Source organism: Gallinula chloropus, assembly GCF_964237585.1.
Source record: "Gallinula chloropus genome assembly, chromosome: 4".
In the NCBI taxonomy this organism is placed as follows: Eukaryota; Metazoa; Chordata; class Aves; order Gruiformes; family Rallidae; genus Gallinula; species Gallinula chloropus.
In genome coordinates this window covers 58991593-59014592 of record NC_140088.1, presented here as the reverse complement: position 1 = coordinate 59014592, position 23000 = coordinate 58991593, and the positions used below count along the sequence as shown (strand labels likewise).

At 38.4% G+C, this 23000-nt stretch overlaps 1 protein-coding gene across 1 annotated transcript in view; it reads right to left on the bottom strand.

Annotated features, from left to right (window-relative positions):
* Nucleotides 1–23000, bottom strand: part of HHIP (hedgehog interacting protein) — a gene marked incomplete at both ends in the record, with an annotated part of 69780 nt that overhangs the window by 34601 nt on the left and 12179 nt on the right. Inside the window, 2 exons of the mRNA XM_084262863.1 lie at nt 18459–18660; nt 19427–19583. Coding sequence (XP_084118989.1) covers nt 18459–18660; nt 19427–19583 — 359 coding nt within the window. The remainder of the gene's footprint in view (nt 1–18458; nt 18661–19426; nt 19584–23000) is intronic.

The following is a 23000-nucleotide window of genomic DNA, read 5'->3' as shown; positions in this document are numbered from 1 at the left end:
ATCTATGTAGCTTTCCATTGCTCAGACTTTGGGTCAGCTTCAGTGATGTTTCCCATTTGTTAAAGAGAACACCTTCTGGGTGGAATGGATTCCATTAAGAAAATCCTCTCTGAAGTTAAGCCATCTTTGTAACTTATTTGAAACAAAACAAAACAACAACCCCCCCCCACACACACAGTCCAGGGATGACAGGAGTACAGCAGCAGCAATTTCTAATAAATCTGGTCATCTGTAAGAATCAAAGTTTCAGTCCTGAGTCTCCGTGCTCGCATGCAGGAAGGAGTGGGGCTTCTTAGCGGTGCTCTCTTTGAAAAGAAAGAAGCTTCATCATAATTGTTTTACCGGGGAAACGATGCTCCTTTCCACGTGATATCTGTCCATTTATCCTAGTCTGACTGCAAAGGCTTCTCAGAATCTCTAAAACTTTGGGGAAATATTTCAGAAGAGCCATGGCCTCATTTTTTTATTGCTTCTGTTTTGAGATGTTAAGCATTGCTAAAAGTGATTCCTTGTTTTTAAGGTTGAACTTTAACCAGCTAAAATATGTATAGGAATCACGGAGAGTGGTCAGTATTTCCTCAAAACTAGTCTCAGCTCAACCACAGGCACTAACTCATATTTGAAAATCTTATTCTTATATTTACAGTAATTAGAATACTGCCTATTAGATGATAATTTATGCATTTAGAATGGCTGGCCATTGCCTTCCTCCTTCCTTTTTCTTTAAATTCTAAGGTTTTCTACAATTTTTAAAATGGTAATTCCATTTCCTAATTGTCCTCTATTAGTGATAGGAGGTCAGTCAGTACTGCAACATTCTTGCAATTCACTGCAGTAGCATATGCGTGTAACACCTGTGAACGATGGGAAAGTTGTGTTTCACATCAACCAAGTCTTGCTCCACTTGTGGAATACACAGTCTTTTTCTGGCTCATGCCCACTGTGTCCTTTCCTGGGTGTAGGTCGGAACCATCTCTCCACTCCCAGAAAGGAGCAAAGGAGCTGGAGAGATTTTGAATGAAAATGTCAACTAGAGTTATACCCTTTGCTTCCAGTCATCTTTCAAAGCTATGCAGTACACAGGTGATTTGGACCAATTTAATCCTAAGACCCCTGATAATTTTTTCAGATGATAAACTGCATTACTTATAAAAACTTGAAGTTCAAGTATTATTATTTGTGATTTTTCTTGCTGTTGTTGGAAGACTTGGGCATCTGTTTTAAAGGGCGTCATTATTTACACGTGGTGACTTCTGCCTGTGAATGGGCATTTGCTAAATGTGACAGTCAAATTCAAAGCAGAAAAAATTACTTGAGTTGTCAGAGTGTTATGATGCACTGATTCATTATTCCTTGATAAATGCCAATATTTTATTACCCTCCCTCCCAAAAAAAGGGATGAGGAAATGACCCATTTGCAATCTGTGCTTAAGTACTGAATGGAATGTTTCCTGAAAGAAAAGTAGTTAATATAAACATCATTTCATCTTTAGAAATATGAGGTATCTAATAATTAGCAGAGCCTCACTAAGCCATGAAAACCATATTCCCCTAGGAGAAAAAGAACAATAACTACTGAAAAAAGTGACAGGCTATACACAATTTGTTATATCTGAAGAATAGAAATATAACTGCTTAAACGTATTTAAAAAGTAGTAAATTCACTTCCTCTACAAATTCATAAACTCACAAATGTTTCCTTGCAATTATTCTTGGAGCTGATAGAGGAAAATCTCCCAGGGACACACAAAATGTAGTAAGTGTATTCGGAAAATCGCCCTTTCCCATAGGAAGACTAAAACAAAGCAGGGATTCTCCAGAAAACCAGCAGGTTCCCCTGTTCTCTGCTCCCATGGGCTGTTCCCACAGTCACTGCACTTACAGACTTTGTCGGAGCTGACCGTGTGGAAGGAATGTGGGCTGAAGTATTTGAAGGCATGCTGCAGAACCTCCGCAATCCAGCCTCTTCTTAATTGCAACTAGCATTTCATTACGTGGTGGAATTTTCAGCTACAAAGATGTGTGTGCGCGTCTTACTATGTAGCGTAGCCAACGCTTGCAGTGGCATTACAAGCCTTGCAAAGCACAAGAGCTGAATAAAACATGGCAGTAGGTTCTCAGCTTTTTAAGTTGAGACCTTTAGAGTTTATGATTGCAGGAAGAAGTTTGAGAACACAAACCAAGTTAAAAAGTAAGGAGGCAGTGAGTTTCCACTCCGCCTGTTTCCAAATAGACTTTTTAAGCACATGGCTTTTAAACCAATTTCACGATTTTGGATTCTGCCTCACGAGTGTCTGAATGGACAGGATTGAAGGTACTTTATAAGGCTTATTTTAAAATAACATCCTAACCCAAGCTATAAATCATGATAAGTATTTAATGCCTTATGTATATAATAAATATGCAAGTCTAAGTATCTGGTTACAGCAGTGATTAAGAGTTCTGAAAATCAGCCCCTTAAAAGATGCTTTTCAGTGGAAATGCTGTTAGTGGCGAGGCTTCTTTCACACCCTTCTATGCACATGTAGAGTTCCCAGCCATTAAGTCAACAGCATGAGAGCATCTGTTATTTGGAAGTGTTCTGCACATCTGTACACTCACAAATCTCATCTGACTATTGTTTTTTGAGAAATTAAAAACATTCCCAAGAGAGAGAGGAGCCAGTCTGATAAGAACCTCTGTACCTTATGGTGGTTAAAAATGCCACATGGGGTTTATTGTGCGGAGAGGGACAGAGGGCTAAGAAAGTTATCTCAGGGGTGGCTCAAGGTTTTAATGAGAAAACTTGACCTTCAGTTGAGTTGGGGAAGAACTACCTCTGGCTGGGTAGCCACACTCACAAAGAATGAATTTGAACTACAACTATAGATTACTGCAAACATTTTCTTTTACAAACACTACTACATTAGGAACAATACAGGCAGGGAACCGTCTGGCTGGGGACAGCTCTGCTGGAAGGGGCTTTGGGGTCATAGTGGATGGCAAACAACATGAGCCAGCAGTGTGCCCTGGCAGCAGAGGGACCAACCAACCGCAGCCTGGGCAGAGCCAGCAGAGCCAGGGATCCTCCTCTCCTTACTCCGCATCAAACACTGCACCAGGTTTTATAAACCCCTCAGGGCCGGAATAATATGGATACGCCAGAGTGAGTTCAGTGAAGGGCACTGGAGCACTTGCACTGTGTGGAGGTCAGGAGAGTGGTGCTTGTTCAGCCTCAGAAAGAGAAGGCTTTGGGAGCTTGTTCAGCAAGCCGGGCAGTTAAGTGTTGCAATGAATGCAGAGAAGGACATCACTAATGCTAGTCTAGGATTTTTGACAAAACATTTCTCTGGCAGTTATTGCTGGTAAATCCTAATCAGTAAAAAAATCAGTTCACACACCCCGTGTGAAGGTCCAACCTATCAAGCTAATGGTTATGCCGTTATGGACTTTCCCTCCTTTTCTCTTCCTGTTTTTACTAGAATTTCTAGTTTTGACCTGAGAAGGTTTCCAATCAACAGTTTCCTTAAAACTAGAAGAGGAATTCTGCTCTTGATTAATGGCAGGGACTAGAATGAGGAGCTTGCACATCCTGAATAAGACCCCTGATCATCTGTATAGAGTAAGGAGTCTCTCTCTTTTCAAACAACATTTAATTACACACAGTAGCACAGCAAGTCTCTTTATGAGCAAGTACCATTGACTTTGTATGTGCCTTTGGAGATGCTTCACTGAATTTTGTCTGTCTTACTGCATATCATGTCCAATATTCTAGAATTTTATAACTGTCCCCAGAAATATATCTTGGCAAGCCTTAGTCACTGTTGATAGCCTTGGAAATGCTTACTGTTGCATCCAGCCCTGATATAAAATAGACTTTACATGTGAGTCTGATGATAGCCTAAAGTGAGTTCCCAAGCCACCCAGCTTTGCAGCATAGTCAGAGTTTTACATACAAGATAACTTTGAAATGTTTTGGTTCTGTTCCACATAGAAAAGAACCAAAATTAACACTGTGTTTCTGGATAAAGAACCTGAAGCAAAGATTAAGGGTGACAGTTATATAGGCTACAACAGCAGCAGAACTAGGACCTACCTACCCCCAGTCTTACTGACATAGGACCCGATTCCCTATCAGGAAAGCTACACGGCCGCTGTCACTTTTGTAAACAATTGGATCTTAAATTATACCAATAGGAAAGCTAAAGATGAGTCTTTCTTTAGTTGGTGTTGAATCAAAACTATCAAAGCAGCAGCATGTAACAGACAAGTGATTATATTGCTCAAATGTCATTCCTTTTATGTGTGACAGTTCAACTTGTTAAACTTTTTCATCTAAGGAAAAAGAATGAAAATGCAATATTACTTTCTCTGAAGTTTACTACTTTGCCTGTTTCAGCTAGATCTTCCCCCCCTCCATAGTTTTTAGATGCCACCATACAAAAACCCTTTTCAACACTGTTTACTCTGGTTGTGTCTTGCTGAACTCCTGAGGATGCTGCTGGGTTATATAGCAACAGTGTTCATTCACCAAAGTACTTCACACACTCTTAGATACTGCTTAATACCTGCTTTTTTTATAGCTGGATAGCTACTTGAAGTCACTGATGCATCTTAAATGTTTTTTTGGAAAAATTAGAATAAGTACAGAGACCTCTTTCTTTGTATGTTTAAAGTCTTCCTGAGGTACACTATATTGAATGTAGTGTGTAATTTCATTACCTAGATACTTAGATATGATGAACTCTTCAAAGTAACAGCTGATTTTCTAGAAACAACCCTATATTACACAATTTAAATTTATTTTCAAGATATTGGTTATTTATTTCTTCTTTTTGTTTTTCGCCATATAAATTAGCAGTATTTAATTTTATTCTTCCCTGAGTCTGAAGCACAACAGTTTGGGGTTTTTTTATGATGGGCAATCTCTCGTACTACTATCTTCAGAGGCACTGTATAAAAACATCTAGAAATGTAAACGATTCTTTCTTCATTGTCTTATTAACTCTTTGTCAGAATTCTGTACATGACAGCAAATAAACATGCAAGATGCTTCTTTAACCTAATTTTATAATTCTCTTAATTTTTCTCACTTAGGCTTTTTCTAGGTTCTCACTTTTCTGCCATTTGCAAGAAGACCTTTAGAGCCCTTTTACCATCAGCCTCACAGATAACAGCTTAATGTTGTAAAAACAAATAGTACAACTTCATTTTGTCAACTACTCCAATTTTCAGTTCCTCTAAAGCTCTTATTTTTAGTGCAATTTATGCTGGTACTTTCCATCATTTCTTTTCTCCTTCTCTTTTATTTTTTCCTTCCCTCAGCCTAAAGGTGGAGAAACGGAAATGTTGAACACCAACTATAGGGTGTGTCTTTCCCAGTCCCACTAACGCAAAGAAATCAAACTGTTTCTTTTGCTTGCATTTTCTGTTGGTCTAGCTAACCGATGTCTGCCAAGGACCATCACCTAGCTTGAGGAAGTCTTTCTTTTATCACAGTGCACTAAAAGTTTCTCTGTATTTTTTCCCTATTTGTTCTTTAAATTTCCTGTCAAACCTCCGAATGTTGTTCTACCATAAATGTTTATGGGAAACTCCTACTTACTTTGCCAGTGAAACAATGGCAGGATATAACCCTTACTCTGGTGCTCTGAATTTATATTCTGCTCTATTAGTGTCACTTGAGTTGGATTTCCATTTTATTATAGGATTATTATTTTTTGGGGGCCTGAACATTCCCTCGTACCTTGCTACATTTCTCACCTTCTTGATTCCTAATTGTTCCAGGATATACATACTTTCTCTGAGTCTAATAAGGTACTTTTAAAGAACCTCCATGCTGCTGCTACGGATTTTAATTTCCTAACTTTCCCCTTCAGGCTATTTCTAACTTCCTCAATATAAAAATCTTCCTTTTTTGAAGAGTACTGTAATATTATTACCTCATGGTAGAATCCCATGGGAGGATGTTGAACTTAATTATATTATGGTCACTTTTATTTTGTGGCTGAACCATGTTAACTTCCTGAATCAACTCATGTATTTCACTCAAGACCTGCACCTAGACTAGATTCGCCCTTTCACTATTCCAGAACTCATGTAACAAACGATGGTCTTTGGTGTCCACACACTGTTCTGGTGATGGCTTAAAAATACATGCATGTGATGTACATGCAAAAGTCACCAGGCAATACTTGTTTAAGCCATGCACTTTTCAGAGTGCCTGAAGTCAAAAGGACTTAATTGTCAGGAAACCACATGGAGCTTTCTAAAGTCCTTCTCTGCGCATGAATCGGGAGCTCAGTTACACATCTACCTCTGCATGCACTGAAATCCATGTTTATGCAGCATGACTTCTTGCAGGTTAAGTATCCTATGGCTATTTAAAATCAGCAGATGCAAATTACTGGTTCTCCCATGGAGTGAGAACCTAAGTCCATTGAAACAGGAGTTGGTTCCTCACATTATAGAACAACCCACCCTGAAACCCAAACTGGGAAGTACTGATTCTGTCACCCATAATATACTGAAATGATGACACCTTGCCACAAGTGAAAGCACATTATTCTGTACAGTAATGTATCTCAAGTAATCAGTTGCTGTTAGGCTAAAATTCGGCTGAAAAACAAAATTTAGTCATGAACTACATGGCAGTTGGGAAAAGCAGATTGAAATAGGGTTTGTCTTTGAACTAGATCCACTGCTTCTCTGAACTTATAAACATGACTTTCAAAGAATGTACACTGTTTTCCTGATTACGAGCCCTTTTTTTTTTCCCATTACTCATTTATTTCAATCCAAATTTTAAAATGTAGCTCATTAGTAAAGCATTCTCAGTAACAGAAGTTGTAAGGATTATAGACATGTATCCTTGTTCAGCACAGTGCAGGACAACTATTACTATTGCATGTTACAAGAACACTAATATTGGTCTGTACTAGACTAAACTTCTTTATTATTTTAAATCCTAAAGCGATTACTCTTAAATCTGACTTATTCTTAAATTTGACAAGTGAAAACTCTGGGCTTCATTAATGTTATAATTTGTGGTTCACATTTCAAAAGGAAGCTAAAAATAATTTCTGAAATAGCATGTCTTGCTGACATAAACACACTTATATTTTTGCTTCTTCCAGGACTGTTTCACTTGTATAAAGCAGTAAAAGTATTCTGCTCTTTCCATTTTTCTCGTACTATAAGAACCAAGAAAACAGGAATTTGTTTAGCTCATTGGCTCCATTTATCCTGAGCCAAGACCATGATCTTGGAAACCCTTTAACTTGGCTGAATTGAGTACAAAGTTCTTTTCAAAAAGCCAGTGCAATTAGAGCAACACAGTGTATGTTCAGTCTCGAAATTAAGACGATAAAGTTTCAAGCAGCTAGAACCGAAACACGGAGTATCGTGGACTCAGACCTTCAATCAGTTAAATGCAAATCCTAATTCCACTAGGTCTTGATTAAATAAAGAGCTGTGTGGTTGGGGACAGCATTAAGAAAACACCATTCTACCTTTTTGCAAATGGGCAGAACAATTAACACAGAAAACGAGGAAACCTCTTGGGAGAAGTGGAAGTTTTTTGCAGTCCAGCCGTGGGAGCTTCTCTATATACCCCAGACAGATTGGTACCTGTCATACAAGCAACACCCTTTGCACTTTCAGTTTATCACTGGTTACCACTAAGTGCGAATACACATTTGTGCACCAAATTGGCACATTGCAGAGTCTGTTTTGAAATCCAGGGCTTCTTTTTTGAAGCCATTTTTGCCCCAAAACCTCTCCTTCACTGCAGATCTAGTGCAATATGCAGTGTAACACATGAATAAGATACTCTCTTCATTTTCCATGAAAACATCTGCAATTGGTATTTTGATGAATCACAGCATTTAAGAAGATGAAAGAAACCAAATCGAGTAGTAAGGATTCTACTTCATTATGTTTCATTTCACCTTCTAAATTGTTCACTGGTTGTTGAAGGTAATTTTTTGTTTTACTAAACAAAGGCAGGAATTCTCAGGACTTATTAAAAGATAATTTTAGCAGTGCTGAGGTTGAAAGCAGAATAGTAGTTTCTTTCATGCACTTGATTTGGGGCTATTCTGACCATTCCTATAAACTGATTTCAGAAGTCACTAGTTAGTAAGTAGCTAATTAAGTTAATTTCCCTTAGTCATTTGCTTTTTCCTTGGAATACATGCTTCTGGAAGTTGCAATATTTATGCAAACATAATAAAATTTATGCACATTGATAAAATGTGTATACATTTTATACAAAATAGAGGATCATATGTATTGTATTGAACTGTGTTCCTTTTGTTCTTTTATTTGTGCCGCATACATATTTAACATACTATTTCAAATGCAAAATTACTAGAAGGACCAAATAATTTGTAAGGAGAATATATCTCTACAATAAGTGGGTAGTGTTGCTAGCTGTAAAATACTGGCTCATTAAACTACAGCAAACCCAGTTTCAAATGTTTCTGCCTCAAGAACCAAAAGTACTTTTAAATGAACCTATTACACATTCTTTTATCAAGAGTTTCTAAATAAAGGGTTTGATACAGTTTTATCCGTGGCCTTCCCAGCCCCATAGACCTTTGGAGCGACATGGATACTGGCCACGAAACAGTTTTGATTAGTCCCAGTGAGGGGCAACCTGCCAGAGGGGGTAAAATCTGACAGAGGTTTGATGTTTCTATCAGGAAGTTCCCTAATGTTCTCTACTTTTGGATTTTCCTCTTGCTTCCAACATTTGACATGACGCTTGGATCATCGCAGTACTTACCAGGGCTGTGATCGGTAAGTAACTGTAGGGGCAAATTTGGGTAATCTCATAGGTGGCTCGTTAAGTTTTATTTGATCTTACTGGCACGTGCACACACGTGCTTGCCTGAGACCTGGAATTCTATTTATTTGACTAGATCTTTAAAGTGTTCGAGGCTTACTGCATGCATTAGCATACCTAAACATTGTCTGATACTTGGTAAGGAGAGTCAATAGTGCTTAGCCACATCTTCAACTAGAGTCCCGTGAGGCGTACGATATTAGTTTAGCTCCATTAGTCATAATTAAGCCTTCAATTTGTAAGGGGAAGGGATGCGTGTTCTTCAAGGAAGAGCTTGACGTGATGTCCGGAGTGGAGCTCACTCCCTTCTAATACGGTTCTCACTTCCAAAAAAATCATACAGATATTTCAGATTTAAGTAAGTACTTTTCTTAAGTAGTTTGATACAAAAAAATATCTCTTCTCCTTCACGCTTCAGTGTGACTCAGATCCATTCCTCTACTAGTACTTCCAATACTCTGTCTCTGCGCTGTTACAGTGACTGAAAATTTAGCTGATAGAGATTCACAGAATTCTTAGCAATGTCAAAAATATAAAAGTTTTTGGTGATCTACTCCCTATTTCTTTTCAAGGCATGCAGTTGGCATAAAAATAATGATTATTACATAAATTCAAGTTGTTGCAATTCAGCTGTAGGGATTGCGATTCAATGCCAGTGAAGATAGATCAAGGTTTTTAAAAGTATCTGCTGTAAATTAAAAACAAATGGTTGAAAGTATTTTGCAGACCTCTCTCCCACAGATTGTATATTCCATTTTCCAAATTAAATCTACGAGAGAATATGACTTTATTGAGATTTATGGAATAATTTCTTTAAAAATTCCAGCAATATGAGAATGCAGGCAGACACTGTCAGTGAACAAAAATAAGTGTCAGCCACTAAGTGGTTTCATCTTTTAGAAGGTTGGGGTTTTTTTTTGTTGGGGGTAATGGGAAAATTAGTCTTGACTGTTTTTTACAACTAAAATTATATATAAATGATTAAATTAGGGACAGATCATTTGTCCAATTTTACTGCAAAGGGGATAAAATGGGTGGAAAACATGATAATATACCAGTGCTCCATTGGAGGAAGTGTTCCTCCTTCAATCCAACTTGCTGATCCTGCCTAAGGAATAGGACTTAAGAGCTTGTGAGAAAATATGTGTAAGAGGATATAAAGGAAAATTGTTCTGTGGCATCTGGGCAGAGTATATATAGGAATAGCAGTTGGGCTGTACAAACTAGGAAAGTATATATGCTATTCAGTTTTTAGTCTCTTTCAAGTCAAAGACATGACCCATTTTCTGTACAGCACAGAGAGAGAGAGAGAGGCGCATATATATATATATATATATATATATATATATATCTCCCTTCTAGGATATAACACCAGAGGAAATCATATAGCTGGGATGGACAGGAAAGTACATAGAAGCCTCAAGAACACAGTACTGTTTTTGAGAACTCTAGTATTTCATGGGTTCCTTGAAGTATTCTAGGACCTCATTTACAGATTTTGGGGTGTCCAAGAGCTTGAAGGGATGATGAATCTTGGAGCCTTAGTGGACTGTTAAACCTCCTCCCATTAAAGAAAAACATGTGGTTGAAACTGTGTTGGCTAAAAACCATGGAATTTTCTGCGTAATTTTATTCCTTCTTTGCCATTTTGTCTTGGATATCATGATCTGCCTGTTATATTTCAGCAAACGCAATAATTTCCTTTTAATTAGATAATTACCATGTTATTCGTTGGGTTTGATCACTTCTAAATTCAGCTTTTGGTTTTAACAAATGCAGTTTCAGGAGATGATGGATTTTTACATTTTTAAAACAGCTAAATGGATTTGTACACATAACAAAATTAAAGTGGGGATTATCTAGCACTGTGTGTGGGATACAGCTATAATCTATAGAGTGCATGGAAAAGAAACTGGCATTCTCAATTGCACTGCACACATCTCAGTAATAACAGGGTATGAGGCATACAATTTCATGGAACACCCACAATGAAAATTATTCTTTCCAAACAGAGAATTGTTTTGGAATAAGTTAGGTTAATTGGCACCATGGGATTCCTCTCAAGGAAACACAGAACATTAAAATCTACACATGTGCATGTAAAATGATAAAGTATTATCTTCTTTCCCCTCTCAGCTCCTCAAATCTAAGACACACTACCCAAAATCAACAGAAACTATTACGTTTTGTTGATTCAAATTTCCTTAGAATAAACTGGCAATTCTTCATCTGGTCAGCTTACAACCTGAGAGTCACGGCACTGTTCCACAGTTGCCAGCTTGGGTATGGTTATCTGGTGCCGTCTCTCGCATAAAAATAGAGGCCTCTGGAGATTTTGGCCCGTACTTCCCAGAATTGTAAGAACCTTTATTTTCAGCACAAGCAGCGGAGCTGTAAGGTGGTAAGATGGAGTCTCTTTCAAAGGGCTGTTGTGCCCCTTTTAGGATTAGAACCGAAAACTGGAAATGGTTAATGGGCAATCCTGGGCCCGTTCCACTGTCGTTCTACAGACCTCAGATAAAACACTGATTGCACTTTACAGCTTCTGAATCGAGTTGAAGTATATTAAGTCCTCACATAAGTATTGTCACCCTCTCAAAAATCATAAAGAACTTACCAGTAACAATGGAAAAACCTGACCTTTTAATGGAGAAGGCTGAATTCTCATGCAGGCTGTCGTGCTGTGTGCTTTGTGTCTGTTTCATTCATGTTTAAGGTCATTACAAACCAAGGTCTACTTGGTTTATCTTTAAAATGTCTTTTACTTTCATGTTAGGCCATTGGCATACCTTAACCATAATTCCTTTCCTAGTTTTCTGCCCCAGTTATGCCAGGACATTTAAAACTGCCTGTCAGTCCTAGTAGGCATGTCACAGGTGAGGCGTGGCCTCAGGAATGACATCTGTTGCGCTACAAGCCTGACTGCAGCTCTTCTGACCTCTTGAATGAGTGTCCTGTGACCCCACACACCTTCACATCTAAGTGCTGTGGTGAAGAACAGTCTTCATCGCTTCCCTCTGCAGTCTCTGGTGAAAAGCTGAGGTGTATATATAGGCTGCCTTGTCATTTTTGCAACAACCTGGACAACGTGGCATTTCAGCTTCTCACCAAAGACATCCTAGGGCCTTCCCTTTCGTACTCTGTATAGGGAGTTCCAGGACACCACAGAATACCCCAAGATGTATCACTGTTTTGTGCCAATAATTCTGTTGCCCTTGGCACACTGCCTGGGCCTATGCGTATTATTTTACATACACTTACCATTTAATTAGTCTTAGCCAGAAGTACAGAAACAAGACAGCAAATAGGATTTGCACTTGGCATCAGCGGCATTAGTGGCAGAATGAAGCAAAAATGTAATCTTACACTGTTCATAAAAGGGTACACATCCTATTTAGATTCTGCACTCTAACATTAGGACTATCCCTATTCTTCAAAAGCAGATGTGAGCTTGGTCTGCTAGAACAAAGAGGCTTTACTTTCCAGTTTTCACAGACAGTGTTTGGTTAAAGAAGGAGGAAATTTAGATAGGATCTCCCAGTTCTCCTTCCAGTCCTAAAACCTGGAGAGAAGCACATCCTTCCCAAGCTCACCTTTCTCTCCATCCACCAAAATCATCCCCTATATGGGAGATGTTGGTCACAAATGACTAGCCACTGTGAGTTTTACTTTCTGGGGAGCAGAGACCAAAAGGTAAGCTTTGCCGGGAGTATAAACTAGTGCTCAGTGGAGGAGATCCCTGCTTTCTTGCTCTGTGATGTCAAGGCAAAGAAGTAGTTCAGGAAAGGTTCACTGATTTCACCTTCACCCATGTAAGAAGAGGAAAATAACTTGATTGAAATTACTGGATGTGTATGATGGGATTAGCATGAACTGGGTGAATCATGGAACTTTGGTCGGGGACATAAATCCTGGGGGTACAGATAGACACTGGAACTGTACGTCAACATGACGCAAAACCACATGTGCATACCCACTGTCAAAAGGAGTATGTGAGAGGCTGTAACAACAATAGAACTGAGCATAAAATTCAGCAAATACCATAGACAACCTGATTCTGTTTGCACACTCCATTAAAAGTAGGTTTTATCACTGTTGTTTTCTGTAGCAGCACTCATTGCAAAAGGCTGCACAGCCTGTTCTAACCTCCTCGAAACATGCTGTGCCAGTGCAGGAGGTAGTGGGTTTTCTTTCAGTTTTTTAGGTTTGTATTTTATACTTTGTGATCCAAGTAATACATTTGCATGTGATAACACATTTGCCGTGATACCAACATGAAGGCACAGTAGAAATTTCACTACTTATCCTGCATTCCTACAAAAAGGTGCCTATAGTGGCCAGGTGCTCCTTTGACCCTGAGAAGCTCTGGAATAAATGGCTCATAGCAGCATAATTTGAATATTTAATAAGTGACAGTCTACATTCAGAGTCTTCTACTGAATATAGGAATTGTTATGGGTAGGAAATGGGTCTACTGTGTATATTTCACAGCACTATTCATGGCATCACAGAAGAGTCCTGCCTGAATTGCTGGATCCCTCAGGAATAAGATTGAAAGTACTTGTGGTCCGATATTAAAGCTAACCAACATGCAGTAAGGCACATGTCTAACTTTTAACTCTTCTTAAGACTACTAACTGGTAATCTGCTGACCGTGCACTTAAAATCAGTGGTGCCAGTATTTCTGTATTTTTTTTCAGTGAAAAGAGAATTGGCTGTTAAAATATTTACAAGGAATTATATAGGAATAGAGAATTTAAAAAATGTGGGGAATTAAAAAACCAAAAAACCTTAATGATTAATCTGAATGTAGGATGAAATGAAATGGTGGTTATGACTTAGGAATTAGCGGAAGTTTCTGTTAAAATTTGTTTCTGACAAGGAAAACCATAGTCACAGAGAAAAGGTGAAGGGGGTCAAGGAGTCTAACTCATATATTCTTAACAGTGACCTCCAATACCACTTAATTGAGATTTTCTGTTCCTTTTCCCTTCCCTCCCCTGACCTGCCCTTTCCTTCCTCAGAGGCTTTGCCTTTTATCACACTATTCCCATGACATACACTAAGAATATTTTAATACTCCTCAACTCTCCTCCCCAAAAAATACCCAAACCCAACCTCTATACAAGTGTCAATTCTATCACAGCAGTTTTAAAGTTACCCAGTTTGTAGGGGTTTTTACTCTAGGCATTGTGTGAGGCGAAGTACAACAGAATGTAGCCATTCTCACTGTCTGCACGATTTATGACCCTGTAGCCAGCAGATACACACCAGAGCTTGGTCATGATCAAAAAAAACCCCCAAAAACAACCCAGCAATAAAATCAAAATAACTTAAGGATCAGAGATGACAAGCAGCTGAATATGGAGGCTGAGTATTCCGTACCTAAAGAGCTAATTCAGTCAGGTGATCCATAAGTAGAAGACTACCATGTAACTACAGGAACTTGATTTTATCATTGGCAGTAGTAAGACGTAAACCTGGCTGCTTTGTACAGTTTTGAGGTCATTATTTTTGAAAGGATGTTGGGACAGTTGAATGATTGTAGGGGAGGACCGCAAAAGTGATTTAAGCACTAAAAGTTGCAGCCCTGGAGCTACTTAGCTTTTCAGGAAGTATTTTGAAAGGTGATTATAGCATTTAAGTCCCAAGAGCGGTGTTAGGCTCTTCCTTTTTTGTTGTTGCCAAATCATACCTTGATGCCTTCCCTTGCGAGCAGTGCATCTTAGACCAACTCATGTTACTGGGCACGGCAGACAAGAGACTGTGTGAAATTTGATATAATAGATTGTGCTACACTTTATGATGGCAGCTACTAACCTAAAGGTCTCCAAATCTTAGGAAATAATACAATGAATAGGATAAAATATAGTCACAGGAGTCAGGAAGTTTGGAGAACTGCGAGAGCATTCAGCATTTTCTTGTAAATTATACACAATCATGAGTACAAAGTGACTGATATTGTAATAAAATATTCAGCACCACTAACTATCAAGAAATAATGAAAATCAAGTATTTACAATACTTTGATCCCCTTTTTTTCCTGCTGAGTGCATTAGAGGACAAAATCCCATTTGCCAGATAGTTTTAAAGTATTTCATTATTTTGCCTAACTTTTTGACAATAGAGCAATCAGGACTGGTTTTTCTTGATAATTGATTAAGGTGTCCTTAAACGCCAGTGAAACTGAGGTTTTACCATTATTAGCTCTACAGCTTCTCATTCAAACTTTCCGCCTCTCTCCTACTTGGCAACAGTTTAAAACAGGAAGAAGTGAAAATCAGTCCGAAAGAAAAAACAGGTACTAAATATTCTCATTTAAAAATTGTCTTTGAAGGAACAACTGTAAAGTGTTGCTGTGTAACTAGCGAATCTCTTCACTACAACATGATGGAGTGCTAAATCACCAGAGCAGGGAAGAAGGCTTTTAGGGCTTTTTTCCTGGTAAATGCTTATTCTTTTCTTCTACTTACATGCCACAGACTCAGGGTACTTCATAATATTGATGCGCACAGGTGATGGAATCAGTATTTCCTCCACTACACTGGGCTATATATTCTTTAGTGGTTGAGCTCTGGTGCATGTCCTAGATTTGAGTTACAAGTGCATGTCTCCTCATGTCCTTACTCAACTTTGGGGCAGGACTGAGGTGCACAGCTTCCTTCTTTTCACCACATTCTTGAGCTAGGGAAGAAAAGGTTAAGGGTGCCAGGAGGGACTTGGTCAAGTGCCCAATCTATCCACACATATTACAGTACTTATGTGACCAGAGTGACATAAAATACCTTGTTGAGAGCCACAGATGTTGAATTAGCAGCTTCTTCAGTAACATCCATTTGTGGCTTCCAACAACTAAGTTGAAGAACAGAAGATCAAAAAATCCTTCCTGTTAACTGTGCTGTCAGAGAGGATTAGAAATTGGGAGATGTGCAGGGAAAAATTGTTTCTTAAGCTCTTCAGAGATATATATTTTTAAAATATTAAGGAATTCCGCATCTAATTTTCTCTTGAGTGGGGCCTCCAGGAAGCACAAGCTACCATCATCCATTCATGGCATCTCTCACTGTTGCGAAGTATGTCTCCATGCTTATGCTAATTCCTTCTGAGATACTGGCAGCATTTAAAATTATAACTTCTCTTTCATTTGAACTCCTCAAAACTAAATCAAATAACTGTCAGTAGATTTTACCACAGCAACAATTGTCAACCAGAGAACTTGATGACTTCAGTGAACATTAAAAGCCAATGGACCAATATAACATGCATGAGGTTGTACCACTCTTCTTACTTAATTTCCACAGACCTTCACGGGACTGATCAACAAGAAGCAACTTCAGATAATCCTACTTTTGGATTAGGTTAGCAGGACCAGTGAAGAAGCCCTACAAGCTCACTCACAGGAATGTTAGGGGCTCCAAATGAATCAACACAGGGACCATTATTTCCATTAGCGGAACAAATCAGCACCTTTCCAGGAGCTTATCATGGCTGATTGCTATACGGTGAAGTCACCTCTCTTCCTCTGTTTTTGTATATTGTTTTCATCCTTATCTGACTGCCAGTGCCGTGATGAGAGAAACCATGTTAGTGAGATCAGAACTAAACTCCACAGTTATTTTTATGGAGGAAATAATGTCATGTATGTTTCTTGGTTATATCAGCTTCAAGATAGTTTTAAGTATATTCTCTGGAAAATCATGATGCAACAGATTTGCTCTTTTGTGACAATATAATGATTTTTTCACTCCAAACTCAAGAATTCTAGTTCAAGAATTCTTGTTTTAAAACAACCATTTGGATTATGTGGGGTTTTTAAATTCTATTTACTCATTATTTTATATAATGTACTCATTCCTCAAATTCTTGTACTTTCCCCTTTCTGTTTAAGAGCTGAAGTACTGCGTCTAGGCATATTCCCTTTTTCCTTACCAATGAAGTGCATAAAGCCTTCCTTCTTGCCAGCCTGCTTTAAACACTGCAATACAATTATCCTCAGTCACTGAACTGTTATCTCAGGGAATTGAATTAGACTTTCCAGCTTAGAGAACATCAAACTATTTACACAAAATGTTATAGTTGAAACAGAGTTTAGAGTGTAAGATGATGGTTAGGGTAGTGAAGACTAAAAAGATCATATCACTGATTTAAAACAGAACTGAAAGTTGAAGCTGAATCTGAGGGCAGCTGTTGAGTCTTATCAACCAGTCTACTGCCTATTCGGAAGCACAGAAAATCAGTTTCCCATTTAGCCTTGCCTCTTAAGTTCAAGCTATAAAGGCTTCCTCAAGGAATGTTTGTTTGGGACTGGTAGCAGTTCTGTGGGAAGTTTCAGTGTCAGTTTTTCACAAGTAAAAACTATCATAATCTTTAGTTAAGAAATATGAAACAGCTTTACATTGATCTTCAAAAATACCCCTGATAAAACTCTTCTGGTTTGGTATCTTGAACATAACGGGTACATACAGAGCCAGAAGGGGAAGTGTTCAGGAAATCACAATCATATAAATTGGTTCTTTACAGAAAAAAAAAAAGTCACTTAGTTAATTTCTCTCTCTCTTTCAACACAAACCAAAAACCTCTGAGAGATCCTCTCAGACATGCTTATCTTAAACTTCCTGGAAACACAAAATGATTAGTTAACATGTGATATGCATTTTAAATCAATATAGTTTGTCACAATTACTATTTAAGATTACTCTGTGAAGAGTATGTCAATGTATCTCTTATCCATGGAGGCTTTATGATATATAGTCCTGACTGCTCTAGACCAAATCTAATTGCAGTTTAAATCAGTTTATATATCTGGATTTTACTTTCACTGCCACTCTACAATGTGACAAGAAAGAACATGGAACAATGCTTGAGACACTTCCCGAGTACAACGTCCCCCAATAGACTTAGAACCTTTCCAGTAGTACTTAGCTTGCACCTAGATGCAATTCCTTACCTCACCCGCCAGTGTATTCCCAGCACTGCCCATTCACCATTCCCTCCCCTGACCATGAAAGCCTTCCCAGTAAACACAACAAAAACTGTAGCAACCAACCCTCCTGCAATGCAGTCACTTTTTACGTGCACCTCAAATACATGTCGTTTTAAAGCGGCCTCCCACCAAGGGCAGCTTGTGTCACATCTGAGCTTGAGCCAAGAGGGAGTGAGCATCACTGCCCCTCTCTCCTGGAGGTCCCCGAGCACTCCCCGGCCCCCCACTCTGTTCGGCTCCTGGGGCATCGCTGAGCACCCGCGGGTCAGGGGAGGCCCTGAGCCAAACTCACTCCCACTAGAATCACAGCAAATCTTGGCTGAATTCAGTGGGATGGAAGTGAGCCCAAAGGATGAAATACAATGATAATGCTGTGGGATGCTGGTGTTGCAAAGTTTCTTCGGAATTTAAAGTGAGGAAAATTAGGGGGAAAGAGGAAAGTGTGATGGCAGTTAAAGACGCTACGCTTTCCCTTCCTGAAACAAGGAAGTGTTCACTTCTTTGCCAGAGAGAACAGTAGTGTTTGCTGTCATTGCTCTTCCTTTTTTGTTATTTAAATTAAAATAATTCCCGAAAACCAGTTCTCCCCTTTTTCCCCATATACAGGCTAAAATACAAATGGATAGAGATAAGTAAAAAAAATCCAACCTTTATTCCACTTTGAACAAGCTTGTGTATATCCAAAAAAGGTTCCTTGAGTATGTCTCCATCCGGACTGAAAATCTTCACATATCCTTCTTTCTCAAGAATGAAGAGGCGGTGGGATCCATCCCCACAATGTACTGCTCCAACAGGCTGCCGTAGTCCACTCACAACCTCCTGGATACAGAAGCAGTTGTGCTTGTGTTTTCTAAAAAAAAATTTAAATACAGTGAGAAATTTCTTTTTTTCTTCTTGTAAGCACGACACAGCAATATCCCTAAAAGATATTAAAACCAGTGATATTAAAAACACTTAGAGGATCCAGAATAAATTATTTGCTTGAATGTATGCAAGAAGATATTGCTGAAACACTCAAGCAAAATTTGATTTGTATACAACAAAGAGAAAAAATAATTCATCTTAGATCTGAAACATAGAGGAATAGGAGAGAAAATTTCTGGTAAGGAAAAAAAAGAGAACACAGCTTATAAGTGCAACATTTCTACTGTACAATAAACACAGTAAATTCTAGCGATTTGACAAAATCTGGCTTCTAAAACCCATTTTAAAGTAGTGCCTTATGATGGTACAATCTAATTTAATTATTTTCATAATGAAAAATACGACTGAAGTATTTTACTTACACACTTATTGTAGCTGTTTAATAGCGTTAAATTCAGGTAGAAATTACTTCCTAGAACTGTCCGATCCAGGGGATGGACCATAACCAAGATCCACAGGGTGGATCAAACCAGGATTCTAACACCTTTTCAGCCACGCAAATATCAAACAGTCCTGAAATACTGACGCTAACGTAACTTTCTCTTTTGACATACACTAGGAGCAGCAAAAGAAAGTAACATCTGGAAAAGACAGCTGCTGAACATAAGCACACACTGAGCTGTTTCACTGTGAAAACCACAGGCTTTGCTAGGGTTTTTTTTTCAGATTAAATGGCATTTATCTTTATGAACCTGCTGATCTCTTCCTCTTTGTCATATTCTTCCATGTGGTCCAGGGAGTTAGAAGCTGGCCCTCGCACTTGTTTTCTTGGAAAATCTGGAAAGCATACACCACCATCTTTTCTTGCATAGTAAAAGCAAAACTCGTCAGCTGTAGTTTGGAGAAAACCTTAAAAATGCAAAAAAGCATACAAATATTTAGCGTGTTGTCATGTCTGCAGTTTTGTGCTGTCAAACTAATGTCTCAATAGATTATATATTGAATGGAAAACCAAGTCATTTTAAACAAGGTGCTATCTGCAAAAAAGGCCTGCTCTGAATAAACACAAACAGAGTGCTACCCTTTATAGTTTATTCATCTGGATTTCTACTAAACCTTATTTTCAGTGTGCTTAAATAAAAGTACCAATTCAATCAAAATGGCACTAGAGCTCATCACTTACTAAAAAATTCAAAGGCAAAGTTCAGAGCTGAGGCTGTGACACACTTTTCCCTGGCTTAACCCTATTAATCAAGTGTAGTATCTGCGGCAGAACAGCGTGAGCAGCTTTCATTTAACCTTTTTTTTTTTTTAAATTCATTTTATTTTTTATTTAGAAGGCTTATGCTAGTAAGAATTAAAAGACTCCGGTAAAAGACATGCTGTAAAGACTTTGTGGAATGCTGGCAGCAAAGGACATCAGTTGGAGAGGTGAATAATGAGTTGTCTCAGAAAGCGAGAAGTACTGTTGAAAACTACACTGTGTTGACACTCAGTTGGCCTCTGGTTGACTTTCAGCATCAGAGTAGGTGAACACATCACCCTATTGCCAAGTCTGCTTCTTCAGCCCCTTTTCCCTGAGAAGGGGGATATGTCTCATGCTGCACTGAAGATGGATTTTGACTGGCATGGGTGAAAGCTGGTCTTTATGTTTTAGGTTAAAATGGGAAGGAGTTTGAAGACCCAGGGAAACAAGACATCAGTAAAATGAGAGCCTTTGAGGAAAAACCCTGCCACTACTGATATTACACTATGTTTAATGACAGCAAAAATATCTGTTTCTGTCCACAAACCTCATTCTAGTCATTTCTGTCCAGTTTTTAATCATACGTATTAAATCTAAGAAGATGGAATTTGGCTAGTTACTATTGTACTAAAGCAGATGTTAAGATAATACATCTCAAGTTACCTTCATTCCTCTTTGCATTATTGGCATAATGTGTTAGGACGTACTATGGTCCGGGACACAACTCATAGGATACACAGAATTTGCACTTAATTGGAATTAGAAGCCTAATTTATGCATGGCTTTACCACTTGTGAATGGTACAGTAATCCATAGATCTTGGCCATAAAGCCTCTGGCTTACAACGTATAATAAGTGCTGATCAGGGACAGCTGTATTGCACTGGGAAATGCCAATTTCTTGAAAGCAAAGCTTGTTCAGAAACATTATCAGTTTTGACAAAATTTTAGTTAACATGCTGTTTCTGGTCCAAACTCAAACTTCTGGTCTAAATGAAAAGAGGAGAGACAGCAAACCCCGTATCAATATACTCCAATGTCTTGTAATTAGTGTGTTTCATTAGGAAGAGGAATATTCAGGTCAATGTCCCTCATCTGACAGGCAAGCGTTTGACCCTAAGTCTCCCATTTCCCAAGTAAATGTCCTAACAACGACTTTATTAGCTATCCTGGGGTGGTCTCTCTGTGGCTTTCTTCATGGAAAATTTCGAAAGAGTTCAATTTCTTCCTTATGTGGAATAGGAAAATTTTTTAGATCCCAGAATTTTTGTGGAGTGGAAAGCCTCTCCCACCCAAATATACTTCTTTTCATATGCATCTTCCTTTAAAAATATTGGAAAAATAACATGACAAAGCCTGCCTTTGGTTTCTATAAAACAGTATCTGGAAACACATGGTAGCGTGTTGTGGTGTAAAAGTTTAATTACCATGATTTGGAGCTTCAGTAAATATCATCTCTGAGGAGCTGGTTTTAATTTATAGTAGTTATTTGGAGAAAATGGGAGATATAATTTCAAGTGGAACAACTGAAGAGGAACTCTGATATTATCACGGAGTAGTACTCCAAGACTTGTAGCTATAATGCCAAAATCAAAGGTAATCTAAAACCTTGCTTGTTGAATTATTTGACTTAAGAATACACAGTTTTGTCTTTAGTAATTCATTTCTCTAGGCACAGTGGGTTATTCAAGAAAATGCAACAGCAAATTAGAGGTGTACAGTTTCTAAGAAATTTCTAGAATTTTCCAAGTATCCCCGCTACTACTGGCTAAAGATAAGCTACTCTTGGCTCGAATGCTACCTTTAGTCAGAAAAGCGTAGAGTGTATTGTGATCATATTGTTCTCGGTACATGTTCATTTCAAATAAACAATCAGATGCAAGTTCATCTGACTAACTCCTTATGCAAAGCCTTTTCTTATATGTAAGGCCAGTCCCTTTTCCTTGTGAAATACTTTATCATGTATTCAAGTACATTTTGCAGCGCAGTTGCCTTTTGCTATTTAGCAAATGCATCAGCAGGTTTCAACAAAGGATACAGAGGCTTATCTTCTGTTTTCCTTAGAAATGCTTGTAAAAAAATGGGAGTTTGAATTAAACTATGAAAATCAGTCGGTAAATTGCTAAAATGTCGCGTTACTTGAAGGAATGTAACCTCTGTAAATACAGCTTCACCTGTGTATTAGGGATGGAATTTTGTTCTATAAAAACCACAATAATTTACACACAAAATCTGCTTGTGTTATAAATGCCAGATTCAACATAAACAGCTTCACGAAAGTCAGTTAGAAAAAATATTTGCTTCTACTATCCTATCTGCTCATACCCATTCCCTGTTTTCTTTATCATGCCTAGATTGTAAGGTCTTCAGCGTAGAGTTTGCCCTTTTGTTCAGAGCTTGTACAGTGTCCAGAATAGTCCCTGACAAGTGCTCCTAAGCTCTGTAATTGTTTACAGGACAAAAAAGTAATTTTGCTCCATCTGAGTTAATTCAGACACAGCTCTGTCACTGTCCTCGATGAGATCTGTGTCTGCAACATTTGGTCCTGTGTGAATTTCTGCACCTCTTACTTTATTGTGAAAGACTCATCATACCATACACATTTCCTACCAGATGTGTACGTGTTGACAGAGCAGTGCCCATGTTAACACAGAGGACAGCAATAAAAAAAGGAAGACAAAACATAATATTTACGTGTTGTATGTATCAGGTTTTGCACAGGTTTGCATTTCTATGCTGTTAAAACTTTCTGTCTTGCAAGCAAAAATCAAACTACAGACTTTTCAGTTAAGGCAGATACAGCGAAGGCTTTCTGTGTTTGCATTTTTAAAAGCACTGTGGGAATAAGTTGTGATTTCAAGCCTTTTCGGGAGAAAACTGCTATCAGCTGATCCTCATCTCCTCTGTCCACTGGTATTTGCAGTCAGTTACTCCACACACTGTATCTTCCTTTCTTTAAGAGTCTCTTAAAAGATTTCCAACATTTTGGGATGGGGCACCCCTGTTTGGAGTTAAAATATTCATATCAGGCAACCCTCCTGCTGACAGCTAGATTCAGATTTGGGCCTGGATCTGAATTCA